Raw genomic sequence first — 17,584 nt, 5'->3', positions numbered from 1 at the left:
ACGGGCACAGTCCAAATAGTCCCTCCCCTACTCCCCTGCAGTCAGTGTCCGGCGCCCGCTCCGTAATCCCCTCCAATCACCGTCCCCTACTCCCCTGCAGTCAGTGCCCGGCGCCCGCTCCGTAATCCCCTCCAGTCACCGCTCACACAGGGTTAATGCCAGCGGTAATGGGCCGCGGGTACTGCACTCCGTTACCGCTGCTATTAACCCTGTGTGTCCCCAACTTTTTTACTATTGATGCTGCCTATGCAGCATAAATAGTAAAAAGATGTAATGTTAATGCTATGCTCACCTTCTGTTGTCTGTGTTATATACTGCGTGGGTTGTGTTATATAGTATGTGGGTTGTGTTATATACTGCGTGGCCTGTATTAACGCATCGGGTAATCTACAATATGTATGTATGTATATAGCAGCCACATAGTATATAGCACAGGCCACGTAGTATTTGCTATATACTACGTGGCCTCTGCTATATACTAGTGTATGTGGCTGCTATATATACATACATACATACATACATACATACATACATACATACTCTAGAATACCCGCTGCGTTAGAATCGGGCCACCATCTAGTAAACTATAAGAAGCTAAACCACCAGGAGGCAAAAAACGGTTATACATGTTAGGAAGAAGCTTGGAAACTAGTATTGACTGTAGTCTTACCTCCAACTATCAGCTCGATCACTCTGATGGTCTCATTTCCCTTGGATAAAGCTACACATGTGTAATTGGCGCTATCTGCCTTAGTCGCCTTTTCAATTGTGAGCTGCAGAGTCTCCGAGGTCATGTACTGCTTGTAGTGGGAAGGTAATGTGAAGAGGCTGTTATTTTGTCGCCAAAACATTGCGGCTGCCGGGTTGGCCTTGAAGCCACATGTGATTTCAACAGTTTTACCCTCTTCTGCAAGGATTTTTGTTTCTCCAGAAAGCTTAGGAGGAACTATAAAGATAAATGATTAAATCAGTGTTAGGGCTTTAGGGCTATGTAATACACAAACTATCCTTCACAGAATTTCGCATAGACATGCACAATCATTTTGGAAGAAAAGCCACTACTGGTTATTTCTAAGAGACTTAACCAACACAAAAAATATCAGGTACAAAACCAATAATGCCAATTCCCAAACTAATGTTGCCCGACAGTTGGTATCTACCAATTTTAGTAGAATATGCCAACATAAATGTAATGGACAGTATTGCTTAGTGTTACACACATTTCAACCAGTGATGATTATATCACTATTATTACCCATTGCTTACAGAATGCCAACTTTATTCTGAAGTGTTATATCAAGATCGTCTCCATCCATAAGAGTGTGTCACAATACCTTACATATTTAGACACACTATGGTCATTTTTATAGTTAGCCAACTATCTCCTCATTATATTTTTGGTATTTAAGAGGAATTCAAAATTTGGTCAAACTCAAACCCAGGACCATAGTGTTTCAAGGCAACAATGCTTACCACAGAGCAATCCAAGTTAGACAATATGGGCAATCAATATACAAAAAAATCATCACGTAATCTCCATTATAATCTTCATGATTAAGGTCTAACAATTTAGATTGATATTGATCTGATTGGGCACTAAATTCTGTATTTGCAGATCAGTGGATGTGAACATTTCTCACTCCGGCCCAGCAAGACCTTGATGTTGGGGCGCTTGTCAAGGAAGAAGCAATGTTATGTACACCGCTCAAAAAATAAAGGGAACAGTAAAATCCCACATCCTAGATATCACTGAATGAAATATTCCAGTTGTAAATCTTTATTCATTACACAGTGGAATGTGTTGAGAACAATAAAACCTAAAAATAATCACAACTAATAACCCACGGAGGTCTGGAGTTGGAATGATGCTCAAAATCAAAGTGGAAAATGAAGCTACAGGCTGATCCAACTTCGGTGGAAATGCCTCAAGACAAGGAAATGATGCTCAGTAGTGTGTGGCCTCCACGTGCCTGTATGACCTTCCTACAATACCTGGGCATGCTCCTGATGAGGCGGCGGATGGTCTCCTGAGGGATCTCCGCCCAGACCTGGACTAAAGCATCCGCCAACTCCTGGACAGTCGGTCGTGCAACGTGACGTTGGTGAATGGTGCGAGACATGATGTCCCAGATGTGTTCAATCTGATTCAGGTCTGGGGAATGGGCGAGCCAGTCCATTGCTTCAATGCCTTCATCTTACAGGAACTGCTGACACACTCCAGCCACATGACGTTCTTGTGAATTCTGCTCTTGGGCTCCCTCCGGTGGTTGTTGATGGTAATGCAGTTATTCCTGAGCAGCACTCTTGGACAGGTGTTTCTGCTAATTGCAATTCGGACTGGGGCATTTAGCTGTGCAGGACTCACTAGTCCTTGCCAGTAGTCAATGTTCCTTTGGAAGTGTTGGTCCTCTGCCTGGCCCCTCCTGCTTGCTGCCAATTCAGCTAAGATAAGTGTTTTCTTCATTTTTTCGGACACACTGCTGTGTGTTTATTTTCTGTGCTTATCTTGTTTCTATTTTGTTCCTGCTAAACTGTGCCTGATGTTTTTCTCAGTCTAGTTGGACTCGCTGGAGTCGCAGATATACTCTCCACACCTTTAGTTAGGTGGTGGAGTTTTTGTATTTTTCTGCTGTGGATATTTTGTAGTGTTTTATGCTGACCGCATAGTATCCTGTACTATCCTTTCATATCTAGGTAGAAGTGCCTCCTTTGCTTATCCCTGTTTTCTGTCTGTGTGTCTTTTCCTCTCCTACTCACAGTCATTATTTGTGGGGGGCTACCTATCCTTTGGGGGTCTACTCTGAGGCAAGAGAGTTTTCCCTATTTCCATCTTTAGGGATATTTAGTCCTTAGGCTGTGTCGAGGTGTCTAGGTCTGGTTAGGCACACCCCACGGCTACTTCTAGTTGCGGTGATAGAATCAGGGTTTGCGGTCAGTAAAGTTACCACTGCTCCAGCAAAGGTCATTTCATGCTGCTCCAAGGCCACCTGATCATAACAGTACTACTGGCCAACAATTAATTGCATCTCAGAAGAAGGGAGGAAAGATCTTGAGCCATTTTTTTTTCTCCAGTCTGTTTTGTCTTATCCTCCCTCTTTATCTCTGGGTGGCTGAAGAGCCTTGTGCTAGCATGAGTGTTCAGGAATTAGCTTCTCGTGTAGACCAGCTTGCTGCTAGAGTACAGGGTATTTCTGATTACATTGTTCAGACTCATGCTTTAGAACCGAAGGTACCTACTCCTGATTTGTTTTTTGGTGACAGGTCCAAATTTTTGATTTTTAAAAACAACTCTAAACTATTTTTTGCATTGAAACCTCGATCCTCCGGTGATTCCATTCAACAAGTTAAAATCATCATTTCCCTGCTGCGTGGTGATCCACAGGATTGGGCATTTTCCCTGGAATCTGGGGATCCTGCTTTGCTTAATGTAGACTCCTTCTTTCAGGCGTTAGGATTACTGTATGATGAACCTAATTCGGTGGATCAAGCTGAGAAGACCTTGTTGGCCCTGTCTCAGGGTCAAGAGGCGGCAGAATTGTATTGTCAGAAATTCAGAAAATTGTCTGTATTGACTACATGGAATAATGATGCTTTGGCGGCAATTTTCAGAAAGGGTCTTTCTGAATCCGTTAAAGATGTTATGGTGGGGTTTCCCACACCCTCCAATCTGAGTGATTCTATGTCTCTGGCCATTCACATTGATCGGCGCTTGCGTGAGCGCAGAACTGTGCGTGCTATGGCGTTATCCTCAGAGCAAATTCCTGAGCCAATGCAATGTGATAGGATTCTGTCTAGAACGGAACGACAAGGTTTCAGACGTCAGAATAGGTTGTGTTATTATTGTGGCGACGCTTCCCATGTCATTTCTGTCTGCCCTAAGCGGACCAAGAGGATCGCCAGTTCATTTACCATCAGTACTGTACAACCTAAATTTCTGTTATCTGTGTCCTTGATCTGTTCATTGTCATCATTTTCTGTCATGGCGTTTGTGGATTCAGGCGCCGCCTTGAACTTAATGGACTTTGAGTTTGCCAGGCGTTGTGGTTTTCCCTTGCAGCCTTTGCAGAGCCCTATTCCTTTAAGTGGCATTGATGCTACACACTTGGCTAAAAATAAGCTCCAGTTTTGGACATGGGTGATCATGCGCATGGCGCCAGCCCATCAGGAAGGTTGTCAATTTCTGGTGTTGCATAACTTGCATGATGCTATCGTGCTGGGTTTTCCGTGGTTGCAGGTACATAATCCTGTTTTGGATAGGAAGTCCATGTCTGTGACTAGTTGGGGTTGTCAGGGGGTTCATAATGATGTTCCTCTGATGTCTATCGCCCCTTCTCCCTCTTCTGAAATTCCGGAGTTTTTGTCTGATTTTCAGGATGTATTCGATGAGCCCAAGTCCAGTTTCCTTCCACCACACAGGGACTGCGATTGTGTTATTGACTTGATTCCAGGCTGTAAGTTTCCTAAGGGCCGACTTTTCAACCTGTCTATACCTGAACATACCGCCATGCGGAGCTATATTAAGGAGTCTTTGGAGAAAGGGCATATTCGGCCATCTTTTTCACCGTTGGGAGCGGGGTTCTTTTTTGTTGCTAAAAAAGATGGTTCCTTAAGACCCTGTATTGATTATCGCCTCTTGAATAAGATCACGGTCAAGTTTCAATATCCTTTACCTTTGCTTTCCGATTTGTTTGCTAGGATTAAGGGAGCTAGTTGGTTTACTAAGATTGACCTTCGGGGGGCTTATAATCTTGTTCGTATTAAGCAGGGTGATTAATGGAAAACTGCGTTTAACACGCCCGAGGGCCATTTTGAATACCTTGTGATGCCATTCGGACTCTCTAATGCTCCATCTGTTTTTCAGTCCTTCATGCATGATATCTTCTGGGATTATCTTGATAAATTCCTGATTGTATATTTGGACGATATTTTGATTTTTTCCGATGATTGGGAGTCTCATGTGCAGCAGGTCAGGATGGTATTTCAGATCCTTCGTGGCAATGCCTTGTTTGTGAAAGGGTTTTGGGGTGCAGAAGGTTTCCTTTTTGGGCTTTATTTTTTCTCCCTCGTCTATAAAGATGGATCCGGTTAAGGTTCAGGCCATTCATGATTGGATTCAGCCCACATCCGTGAAGAGCCTTCAGAAATTTTTGGGTTTTGCTAATTTTTATCGCCGTTTCATTGCTAATTTTTCCAGCGTGGTTAAACCCTTGACTGATTTGACGAAGAAGGGTGCTGATGTGGTGAATTGGTCCCCTGCGGCTGTCTCTGCCTTTCAGGAACTTAAGCATCGTTTTACTTCTGCTCCTGTGTTGCATCAACCGGATGTTTCTCTTCCGTTTCAGGTTGAGGTTGACGCTTCTGAGATTGGGGCAGGGGCTGTTTTGTCTCAGAGGGATCATGTTGGTTCCTTAATGAAACCGTGTGCCTTCTTTTCCCGTAAGTTTTCGCCTGCTGAATGCAATTATGATGTCGGCAATCGGGAGTTGTTGGCTATGAAGTGGGCGTTTGAGGAGTGGCGACATTGGCTTGAGGGAGCTAAGCACCGTATTGTGGTCTTGACCGATCATAAGAATCTGATTTACCTCGAGTCTGCCAAACGGTTGAATCCTAGACAGGCTCGATGGTCCTTGTTTTTTTCTCGTTTTGATTTTGTGGTCTCGTACCTTCCGGGTTCTAAGAATATTAAGGCTGATGCCCTCTCTAGGAGTTTTTTGCCTGATTCTCCTGAGGTCTTGGAACCAGTCGGTATTTTGAAGGAAGGGGTGGTCCTTTCTGCCGTTTCTCCTGATTTACGACGGGTTCTTCAGAAATTTCAGGCTGACAAACCTGATCGTTGTCCTGTGGGGAAGCTGTTTGTTCCTGACAGATGGACTGGTAGAGTGATTTCTGAGGTTCACTGTTCTGTGTTGGCTGGTCATCCTGGCATTTTTGGTACCAGAGACTTGGTTGGTAGGTCGTTTTTGGTTGCCTTCTTTATCGCGTGATGTGCGGTCTTTTGTGCAGTCCTGTGGGACTTGTGCGCGGGCCAAGCCTTGTTGCTCCCGTGCTAGTGGGTTGCTTTTGCCATTGCCGGTCCCTGAGAGGCCCTGGACGCATATTTCTATGGATTTTATTTCCGATCTTCCTGTTTCCCAGAGGATGCCGGTTATCTGGGTTGTTTGTGACCGATTCTCTAAGATGGTTCATTTGGTGCCTTTGCCTAAATTGCCTTCTTCTTCTGATTTGGTTCCGTTGTTTTTTCAGCATGTGGTCCGTTTGCATGGTATTCCTGAGAATATTGTGTCCGACAGAGGTTCCCAGTTTGTTTCTAGGTTTTGGCCGGCCTTTTGTGCTAGGCTGGGCATTGATTTGTCTTTTTCTTCTGCATTTCATCCTCAGACAAATGGCCAGACCGAGCGTACTAATCAGACTTTGGAGACTTATTTGAGATGCTTTTGCTGATCAGGATGATTGGGTGGCTTTTTTGCCATTAGCCGAGTTTGCCCTTAATAATCGGGCTAGTTCGGCTACTTTGGTTTCGCCTTTTTTTTGTAATTTTGGTTTTCATCCTCGTTTTTCTTCTGGGCAGGTTGAGTCTTCTGACTTTCCTGGTGTGGATTCTGTGGTTGTCAGGTTGCAGCAGATTTGGGCTCAGGTGGTGGACAATTTGGTGTTGTCTCAAGAGGAGGCTCAACGTTTTGCTAACCGACGTCGCTGTGTTGGTTCCCGGCTTCGGGTTGGGGATCTGGTTTGGTTATCTTCCCGTCATGTTCCTATGAAGGTTTCTTCTCCTAAGTTTAAGCCTCGGTTTATTGGTCCTTAAAGGATTTCTGAGATTATTAATCCGATGTCTTTTCGTCTGGCGCTTCCGGCCTCTTTTGCTATCCATAATGTCTTCCATAGATCTTTGTTGCGGAAATATGTGGAGCCCGTTGTTCCCTCTGTTGATCCTCCGGCCCCTGTGTTGGTCGATGGGGAGTTGGAATATGTGGTTGAGAAGATTTTGGATTCTCCTTTTTCGAGGCGGAAGCTTCAGTACCTTGTCAAATGGAAGGGTTATGGCCAGGAGGATAATTCTTGGGTTTCGGCCTCTGATGTCCATGCCGCTGATTTGGTTCGTGCCTTTCATCTTGCTCGTCCTGACCGGCCTGGGGGCTCTGGTGACGGTTCGGTGACCCCTCCTCAAGGGGGGGATACTGTTGTGAATTCTGCTCTTGGGCTCCCTCCAGTGGTTGTTGATGGTAATGCAGTTATTCCTGAGCAGCAGTCTTGGACAGGTGTTTCTGCTAATTGCAATTCGGACTGGGGTATTTAGCTGTGCAGGACTCACTAGTCCTTGCCAGTAGTCAATGTTTCTTTGGAAGTGTTGGTCCTCTGCCTGGCCCCTCCTGCTTGCTGCCAATTCAGCTAAGATAAGTGTTTTCTTCATTTTTTAGACACACTGCTGTGTGTTTATTTTCTGTGCTTATCTTGTTTCTATTTTGTTCCTGCTAAACTGTGCCTGATGTTTTTCTCAGTCTAGTTGGACTCGCTGGAGTCGCAGATATACTCTCCACACCTTTAGTTAGGTGGTGGAGTTTTTGTATTTTTCTGCTGTGGATATTTTGTAGTGTTTTATGCTGACCGCATAGTATCCTGTACTATCCTTTCATATCTAGGTAGAAGTGCCTCCTTTGCTTATCCCTGTTTTCTGTCTGTGTGTCTTTTCCTCTCCTACTCACAGTCATTATTTGTGGGGGGCTACCTATCCTTTGGGGGTCTACTCTGAGGCAAGAGAGTTTTCCCTATTTCCATCTTTAGGGATATTTAGTCCTTAGGCTGTGTCGAGGTGTCTAGGTCTGGTTAGGCACACCCCACGGCTACTTCTAGTTGCGTTGATAGGATCAGGGTTTGCGGTCAGTAAAGTTACCACTGCTCCAACGAAGGTCATTTCATTCTGCTCCAAGGCCACCTGATCATAACAGACGTCTGGCATTGTCCTGCATTAGGAGGAACTCAGGGCCAACCGCACCAGCATATGGTCTCACAAGGGGTCTGAGGATCTCATCTCGGTACCTAGTGGCAGTCAGGCTACCTCTGGCGAGCACATGGAGGGCTGTGTGGCCCTCCAAAGAAATGTCACCCCACACCATTACTGACCCACTGCTAAACCGGTCATGCTGAAGGATGTTGCAGGCAGCAGATCGCTCTCCACGGCGTCTCCAGACTCTGTCACGTCTGTCACATGTGCTCAGTGTGAACCTGCTTTCATCTGTGAAGAGCACAGGGTGCCAGTGGCGAATTTGCCAATCCTGGTGTTCTGTGGCAAATGCTAAGCGTGCTGCACGGTGTTGGGCTGTGAGAAAAACCCCCATCTGTGGACGTCGGGCACTCAGACCATCTTCATGGAGTCGGTTTCTAAGGCTAGGTTCCCATTGCGTTAATGGGACCGCGCTAACGGACAGCGTTGCACGGCGAAATTAACGCCGTACAACGCGTCCGTTAGCGCGCCAATTCACAGCAATGGGGACGCGCATCAGTAGCGCGTGCCATTTTCAGCACGCGCTAGCGATGTGCCGGTGTTTTGTGGCGCGCCGCGGACGCTGCTTGCAGCGTTCGAGGCGCGCCCGAGGTCCGTTCCCCGCTCTCGCAGATCAGAGATCAGAGAGCGGGGACGTTTAACGCGACCCCTTTACAAAACATTGCGTTAGTGCAATCCGCTAGCGCTAGGCGCTAAACGGATTGCACTAACGCAATCTGAACCTAGCCTAACCGTTTGTGCAGACAACTGCACATTTGTGGCCTGCTGGAGATCATTTTGCAGGGCTTTGGCAGTGCTCCTCCTGTTCCTCCTTGCACAAAGGCTGAGGTAGCAGTCCTGTTGCTGGGTTGTTGCCCTCCTACAGCCCCCTCCACATCTCCTGGTGTACTAGCCTGTCTCCTGGTAGCACCTCCAGCCTCTGGACATTACACTGACAGACACAGCAAACCTTCTTGCCACAGCTGACATTGATGTGCCATCCTGGATGAGCTGCACTACCTGAGCCACTTGTGTGGTTTGTAGAGTCTGTCTCATGCTACCACGAGTGTGAAAGCACAACCAACATTCAAAAGTGACCAAAACATCAGCCAGAATGCATTGGTACTGAGATGTAGTCTGTGGTCCCCACCTGCTGAACCACTCCTTTATTGAGTGTGTCTTGATAATTGCCAATAATTTCCATCTGTTGCCTATTCCATTTGCACAACAGCATGTGAAATTGGTTGTCAATCAGTGTTGCTTCCTAAGTGGACACTTTGGTTTCACAGAAGTTTGATTTACTTGGAGTTAGATTCTGTTGTTTAAGTGTTCCCATTATTTTTTCCCATTATTTTTTTTGAGCAGTGTATAATTGTCAGCATTGAATTTCCTTACATGTGAGAGATTTTCTACCTTAGTGGCTCTTTGCTTTAGTTAATGCCAAGTTTGAGAGCCTCTTCTATTAAGTGCCTCATCTCATAATAAGCCTGTATAGGTAAACCAAGCTTATATTGTCCCTTATCAGTCTCAAAGGGATTCTTGCAAAACATGTGGATATAGGGTTAATCTGCAGGTAAATAGCATTCCACCTGGCCACCTTACTGACAGTGCAGTTACTGTGAGAAAATGAACTTATTCCCTCCAGGAGCTTTCAGAGAAAGGGGCAGAGCAGGGGGTGATTACAGTCTCAACTGTGAGAGGTGACTATATCTGCTATGTGCAGTCTTCAGTAGTTTAGAAATTCTTCTACAACCAATGCCATCAGTATGTTTTGCAACAATAAGGTTACAAAGGTCTTGAGACAGCTCACTGGTTTTACCCATCATTGTGTGGCACCTTGGTAATGAGACACCTTTTTAGAGGCTATCAGTTCAACCAGCTGATATTACTTTTCACTACATGGCATGATTGCTTTCTAATTATTGATAGAGTTTGAGCTGGTGTCATGACTTTCCATGGCTTTTTGCACCTCTTTCGTCACGTGTTTACTACTTTTTACCTTTGTCATTTCTCATTATTACACACAACTTAATTTATGTACATCTATGGTTTGATTTATTTGCATGTGTGGATTGGAGGTGTTGTTACGGACATATGGTGAGAATTTCATGTCAACAGAACCTTTAGAAATATATTTACATAGAAAATTGGTGATGTGTTCAATACTTTTTATTTTTTTATACCTGCTGTATCTTATAAGAGAAATCTGCTTTTTTTTTCTCCTCCTGGACTCATCCTTCAAACCATAGAAATCTGTATTCACTGATGACAGATTTCCCATTACTGCGATGAGGGATCGCAATTGGTGGTTTTAAAATTCTATGGAGGAGGAGGAGCTAGAAGCAGAAACACAGATGTTCCATTGTAAGTTCTACTAAAGTAACAGATACAGTTCTACATAGAACTTTATGAGCACCAACTGCTATTTCCTATCTAACTAATGGGAAAATCTGTTCCCTGAAAAATATTAAGAATTAATGATCAGTCCAGGAGGAGCAAAATCCAAAAGAACATCCATATATCTGTGTTTCCAATATTCATTGCATTCACACATTTTTTCCTATTAGGTATCACAACGTAAAATAATAAAATGCAGCAGAAGATTCTGCTAGATCAGAATAATTGTGGGACTCACACAGGACATTCATCTGTAGGGACAGCTTAATGGAGGTGTTCTGCTTCAATAGGCAGGTGAAGCTCACTCCATTGTCTTCGATGGTCAGCTCCGGGATGCATATACTACTGACGTTCACACTGTTCTCAGACTTAATATCCACTTGTCCGGTCCCTCGGTACCAGATCAAGCTCTCATCGTCAATGTTGTTAACAACTTCACAGCGGAGAATTGCTGGCTCACTGAGATTGGCATTGTGTCGATTGTCATAGGTGGCATTGTTCAGCAAGAGGTTCAAGGCTGCAGGGAACCAAAATAATATCATTAATAAAACTAGAATCTGAAGCTACCAAACAATCTAGTGAGTTTATGCTTCATATTTTCCTAATGAGCCAGTGCAGATCTGCAAAATCCTCGCACAACACATAAGAATTTTGTAAAAATTCACTGTGAATAAATCTATAGCGTAAAAGTACACCATGTATGAATCCACCATTAGGGCTCAAATATCACTGCAGATCAGTCAAAGACCGGAACACAATGCACGGACTGGACGCGGGTCTCCTAACCTCAGCGTAACAGCCTCATAGAAATATATGAAGCTATCATGCTCTGGTCGCGGGAGCCGCTGTCAGTTCGGGCTTTAGCGGTTCACCCTCAAACCAATTTTCATGGATATCTGGATTATCCCTTACTGAGTGGCAGAGACCGACTGCCCAAAATGTATTTATATGAATGAAGCTGATAAGTCATTCTAAAATTGCAAGATAGCTGCACCTGCTATGGGACGTCAATGTTCCCCATAGGGAAAACGTTAAAGACAAACTCTTAACAATTAAAAAAAAAAAAACTTCACCGTGGTCAAACTTTAAGGCCACCTTAACGAACATTCTGATTATGCCACAGTTTTACTTTGACTAAGTAGCAACATCATGTACACACCATAAAGATAGACCAAAGCCCTCGGGCCCTGTTTGGCCAAAACAACCTTTAATACGGAGTGTCGGGAATCTGTACAATTGAATGGTTAGCAAATGAGAAATGACCCCATGGATCACAGAAATAGGAATCAAGATGGAAATAAATGGAATTTGTTCTGCAGGGTGGAAGCAGCCGTCAGAATGGAGGACCATTCTAAGGGCTCTTTTCCATTTGCGAGAAACACGTCTGTGTCTCGCATGTGAAAACCTAGCTGTGGTGCAGGCACTTGGGAGCGGAGCGTGCGGCTCCATGTGTTGCTATGCGGCCGCACGCTCCGCTCTCGAGTGCCGGCGCCACAGCTTGGGTTTCACATGCGAGACACGGACGTGTTTCTCGCAAATGGAAAAGAGCCCTAATCCTTGATATGGGACTGTCCTCTTTTATTTCCATCACTTGCCATATCTTTACGGAGCTGCAGTCTAAAACACAAACTATATCCCTGTTCAGATTTCTTTCTTCATTCCTACTACGAATAAGAGTAGGTCCAGATATGGTCGGAATATAGCGACATTACAGAGGAAGAGGAGTGTTTAGCGGTTGAAGACTATAGTATTAAAGAATTTTTACATTTACACAACAGTGAAAACTCCCTAGATTATTTTTAGCATGACAGTCATTATAAGGCATGAATTCTACATATTTCTAATGGTGAAAGTAATGTCTCCACGGTAACAGAACATTTATCATAAAATTTTCAGATTGCACATTAACTAGGGTGTCGCCACTAAAACAGCTCAGCAGTGCTCCAGTCACTAATGTAACCCATAGCCACGTTCACACATTCATTATTTGGTCAGTATTTTACCTCAGTATCTGTAAGCCAAAACCAGGAGTGGGTGATAAATACAGAAGAGGTGACGTGTTTGTATTATACTTCTTCTTCCTTTCCTGATTTTGATTTATAAATACTGAGGTAAAATACTGATCAAATACTTGACATGTGAACATGGCCATAGACAGCAGAGATTTTTTGGTAGCTCTTCGCTATAATGGAACATCTATAGAGGGTGAATGTCTGGGGAAACATGGATCAGATAGACGAGATTTTTAACTACAGAAAAGGTGCATACAGAAAGACATTACATTTTTAATTTTTTTGTTATCATCTCTGTTTCTGGTCCAATCTGAGATATCTTTGTGAAAACTGCGCTCTCTGACCTGTTTAATAACCTCATTTGGAAATGAGAAACTAAGATTACCACTGCTCACTCATCAGGTGCTGGACACATTACTGACCACCGATAAATAGGCACTTTACAGAAAACCACTTTGGGCACCAGACATTAGTCACTACATGCCACCCACTGTCTAACATGCACCGGAAAAGAGCAATGCTTGAAAGTTTGAGAATTTTCCATATTTCTGCATAAATTTGACCTAAAAGTACATAAGATTTTCATGCAAATCCTAAAAGCAGATAAAGATAATAAAATCAAATTAATGAGTAAAAAATATTGGACTTTGCCATTTTTTTTAAATGTTCCAAAGATCACATTTCTGTGAGTGGTAAAAGTATGTGAACCTTTAGAAATAGCAAATAATTTTCATTTGAAATTAAAGTTTGGTGTTTTCATACAACGGGATGACAATCAAGTGTGAGTGAGGGACCTGTTTTATTGAAAGAACAAAGTCTGATCATGGAAGTGTATAATGCCACGAACAAAGGAGATTTCTGAGGACCTCAGAAGAAGAGAGGCTGATGCTCATCTGGCTAGAAATTGTACAAAATCATCCCTAAAGAATTTGGACTTCACCAATCCACAGACAAATACCGTAGATTGTGTACTAACTGAGAACATTAAAAGCCATTATTACTTATTATTATTACACCTGGAACCGTTGAAGCGCAAGAAGTACGCAAAACGGCAGTCGTCATCCACTACATAACCGGCTCCCCCGCATCCATGCTTTTAATCTTTATGAAATAAATAATATTTTTTACCAGATCGCAAAGTGCCATCTCTTCACTGCTTATTTTTGATATATTAACGATACACAGTCTTCAGCCAAAAACAATGGCCACATTAGCTTAGGAGCCAAGCCAACAATATTAACAGTGACTTCTTCTCATAATTTCTTATGGGGCTTATGTGCAGCCCTAGCTGGTCTCTTAAAGAGACTATAATAACACTTTAATGGGCAACATAATATTTAATGTAAACCCCAAATTTTTATTATGATAGATCCCAGTCACACCTGACTTATATTGGGGGCCGGCTTCAGGTTTATGTCAGTTTCCATTTGTCTAAAGAACTTTCATCCCTTAAAGATAATGTTACCAAGGTGGTATTTGTCACCATAACACCGGTGAGTGTGGACCCACTACGCCACGGGCCAGGCTTACCATGGAGTCAGGTAACTTAGGCTACTTTCACACTAGCGTTTTCTGCAATCCGTCACAATGCGTCGTTTTGCAGAAAAAACGCATCCTGCAAAAGTGCTTGCAGGATGCGTTTTTCCCCATAGACTTGCATTGACGACGCATTTGCGACGGATTGCCACACGTCGCATCCGTCGAGCGACGGATGCGTCGTGCTTTTGCGGACCGTCGGGAGAAAAAAACGCTACATGTAACGTTTTTTTCTCCTGACGGACCGCTTTTTCCCACCGCGCATGCGCGGCCGGAACTCCGCCCCCACCTCCCCGCACCTTACAATGGGGCAGCGGATGCGCCGGAAAAATGCATCCGCTGCACCCATTGTGCAATGCAGCAAACGCTAGCGTCGGAATCTCTCCCCGACGCATTGCGACGGGGAGATTCCGACGCTAGTGTGAAAGAAGCCTTAGCGACTACCGTGTCTTCAATAGAGCCTCTGGTGGTGAGGTTAGGCTTGGTTTTAGGTAGTCGCCAGGCAATGCGCCAGGGCAATCCCTGACAGTGCAACATTTGACTGGAGAGCAGATTAATGGAATGGCCTTACACGAGGAAAAACCAAGAGGTGAGTAGAGGGGCGCTGGAGGGGCATGCGAGTTACCGCTGTCACATTTTTTTCAGATTTTTTTTATAATTTTTTTTATTACATAAATATATATATTTTTTCATTCCTACCTAAAAAAAAAAAACTCAGAATGAAATCTGAAAAAAAAAATGGACATAGTTGTATGCCCCAAACTTTGCAATTTAATTATTTCACTAAAGGAAATTTGGGTGCTGTAAATTTGAGACCGTGTTCTGTATAAGAGAAGCTACACAAAATATAGGAAAACAGCAGTATATTTTGTAGAGACGCTACATAGGAAAGCGAGGAGAGAGCAGCAAACGGCCCACCCTTCCAGAAGACCTGATCTTGCCAAGTTCTGGTGCCAGCTTTGCGTGTATTATTTATTTCATAACGCCATTAACGTCCATGGTGATGTACACAAATATTATTATATGGTTTTGCCTAGGACATTATATACTATACATTTATATGTTCATTATATTGCATAACTTTTGGGCTGTTACTCACCTGTAATTTTATGTAAGAGAGACAAAAGTACAGCTAATATGATTAGGGGTTTCTTCATTCTTGCTCAGAGCTAGGAGCGACAAAAAGAAAAGTCAGCAATTCTTTATAGCATTTGAATGAAATTGTGTGTGTATATGTCTGCAGGAGAGAAAAGATTGTGAGCAGCGTGGGGGACTGGTATAAGTGGATATGTACGGTATGTAAATTAGTACATGTAAGCAATTTTCATCATATATCAAGTAATCTATATGGAATCTACATTATTCTTGCTACTGTTATGTAAAAAAAAAAAGTCAAAAGCATCGCTATCCGAATATCTCAATCCTCATAATCTGATAAGATATGGAGAGAAGGGTGATTGTGACTGCTACTGAAGCTTCCAGGAATATTGTAGGTTTCTATGAACAGGTTTAAAACAATAGAAAACTATCTCCACAGCATACAAACTTTTAAAGGGAATCTGTCAGCTGTTTTTTTGTCATGTAACCTGAGAGCAGCATGATACAGAGGCATAGAGTCTAATTCCAATGATGTGTCACTTACTGAGCTGTGTGATATTGTTTTAATAAAAAAAAACAATGTTTTATCAGCATGATATAATCCAGTGCTCCCCAAGTCCGGTCCTCAAGAGCCACCAACAGGTCATGTTTTCAGGATTTCCTTAGTATTGCACAGGTGATGGAATTATTGCCTGTGCAGGTGATGCAATTATCACCTGTGCAATACTAAGGAAATCCTGAAAACATGACCTGTTAGTGGCTCTTGAGGACCGGACTTGGGGAACACTGATATAATCATTACAGGACTAGCTGCCTTGTGCCTCCTAGTCAACAGCATAGAAAATAGTGATTGTATCAAAATGAAAGCACACAGACCACCAAGTGACTCATCACTGGAATCACGATCTCAATTCCTACATCATGCTGCTATCAGATTACATAGCAACAACCTGCTGATATATTCCCTTTAAAAAGATGGGCTAAAACTCTAAGCAAAAAGAATCATTGACATGTAAAACAAGAACTTTTAAAAACTAATAATTAGCCATTTGTCTTCATCTAGGTTCATTGTCCTGGTTGTGTAAATGTCAAAATGAACATTGCTGTCAGAATTTTTAGATCTTTTACAAGCTTAAAAAAAAGTCTGACCAAAAGGTAAAAAGTTTTAATGGGAAACAAGCTACAGGAAGAATATAAATTAATGATCTTAAAAAAATATAACTGAGTAGAAAAATGTTGTTAGTATTTTTTTTTTAATAAAACCTGAGAGTAATAATTACTAGAGATCTTGAAAATCGACCATATAGTCTTTCTTTTGATCTATACAATTCTATACTCTAGTTGTAGTTTCAGAATATACGGTAATTATGAATGATCATTTTGGGGTTTATCATGCTATAATAGAAAAACTGCTCCTTTTATCAGAGCAAAAACTATACAATTTTTCTCTGTTTGTTTCCCATTTAACAAGATTTCAGATGGAAAAAGGCTGGTCAAATCTTTGCCAAATTTTACATCTATAGACTACTCATTTGAGATGGTCAAGAGTGTCCTTCAGACTTGACTTGACGCTAGACATCTATTGTAAGGTCAGCCTAACCAGAACAACCTACATAAACTACTCCACAGGGTCAGAGCGGTCTTCATTTTACTAAATACATCTCCAACTAGAATCCACAAATCCCAAGTAAATATAAACCCTTAAACTATCTTTCCTAAAAATTGGATGCCAACTTCTACCTGATTTTTTGTCTAAGCTCCAAAAATCTCTTACGTTGTGGGTGATGATCCTGGAGAACCTCCGTTTGGCTGAGAAGTGAGAATGTGTCTGTTCTTGGTCCTGTTCTTGTTCTCTTTAAGTTCTTTATTGAAGTCTGGGTCAATGACTGAGAAGTTACAGGTCAAGGTCTACACTGTTTTATGGGCCCTGAGTAAATATAAAACAGCACTCAAGAAAAAGCTTCAGCATTGTTGAGTAAGGACAAACCTGTTGCTTCTCCATTTAATGGCTTTGGGTGAGGCTTTTAAGTCACTGAGAAATGCTAAGATTTCTGTCATGTAGAATAATTTCCATGCCATTCACCCCTGTAAATTTACAAAAGCTTGACGAACTAGAAAATGGTCTACTTTGTCTTGAAATATGTCGTATTGGGGAAACAATTATTTCTTGAAATCTAAATGTAAAAGTCCAACATTTGTTTAAGATACTACATCATACCCTGTATTGGTTTTCTAAATGAAGAAGTAGAAAAATATCACTTAGGTAGTCTGGGATTTAGATATTGATGAATTGATGACCTGTATGACTACACAATTGGGAGTCCCACACCCAGCTGTCCCACTGCTCAGCTGATACTTGGTGCCACAACCAGAAGAAATCCATAGTATAAGGAGCAAGACCTTCACAGCTCCATAAACAGTGTAATGGTCGTTCTTTGGTCCTTCAACTCAGATGACATTGAAGTGAATGAGATATTTCGACTTCATACACTGTGAACTTTTGGCATCTATGGCACCAGGTATCCACTGATCAGTGGCGGTACCAGGTGTTGGACTTCCACTA

General features: G+C 42.7%; 1 protein-coding gene across 2 annotated transcripts in view; it reads right to left on the bottom strand.

Moving 5' to 3' along the window:
• TMIGD1 (transmembrane and immunoglobulin domain containing 1) overlaps positions 1 to 16,887 on the bottom strand; it is a 58,924-nt gene extending 42,037 nt beyond the window's left edge. The window contains exons 1-4 of one of the 2 annotated variants that reach the window (XM_069761155.1): positions 16,796 to 16,887; positions 15,023 to 15,092; positions 10,614 to 10,892; positions 671 to 946 (exon numbers count right to left, since the gene is read on the bottom strand). In XM_069761155.1, coding sequence (XP_069617256.1) covers positions 671 to 946; positions 10,614 to 10,892; positions 15,023 to 15,080 — 613 coding nt within the window. In that variant the 5' untranslated portion in view covers positions 15,081 to 15,092; positions 16,796 to 16,887. Of the gene's footprint in view, positions 1 to 670; positions 947 to 10,613; positions 10,893 to 15,022; positions 15,093 to 16,761 lie in introns of both variants that reach the window. The other variant, XM_069761156.1, reaches the window with a different exon arrangement.
• Between the last annotated feature and the right edge of the window lie 697 nt (positions 16,888 to 17,584).

This window comes from Ranitomeya imitator, chromosome 3, assembly GCF_032444005.1.
Source record: "Ranitomeya imitator isolate aRanImi1 chromosome 3, aRanImi1.pri, whole genome shotgun sequence".
NCBI classification, from domain to species: Eukaryota; Metazoa; Chordata; class Amphibia; order Anura; family Dendrobatidae; genus Ranitomeya; species Ranitomeya imitator.
The sequence above is the reverse complement of the archived record's forward strand: the minus strand, read 5'-3'. Positions and strand labels throughout refer to the sequence as shown.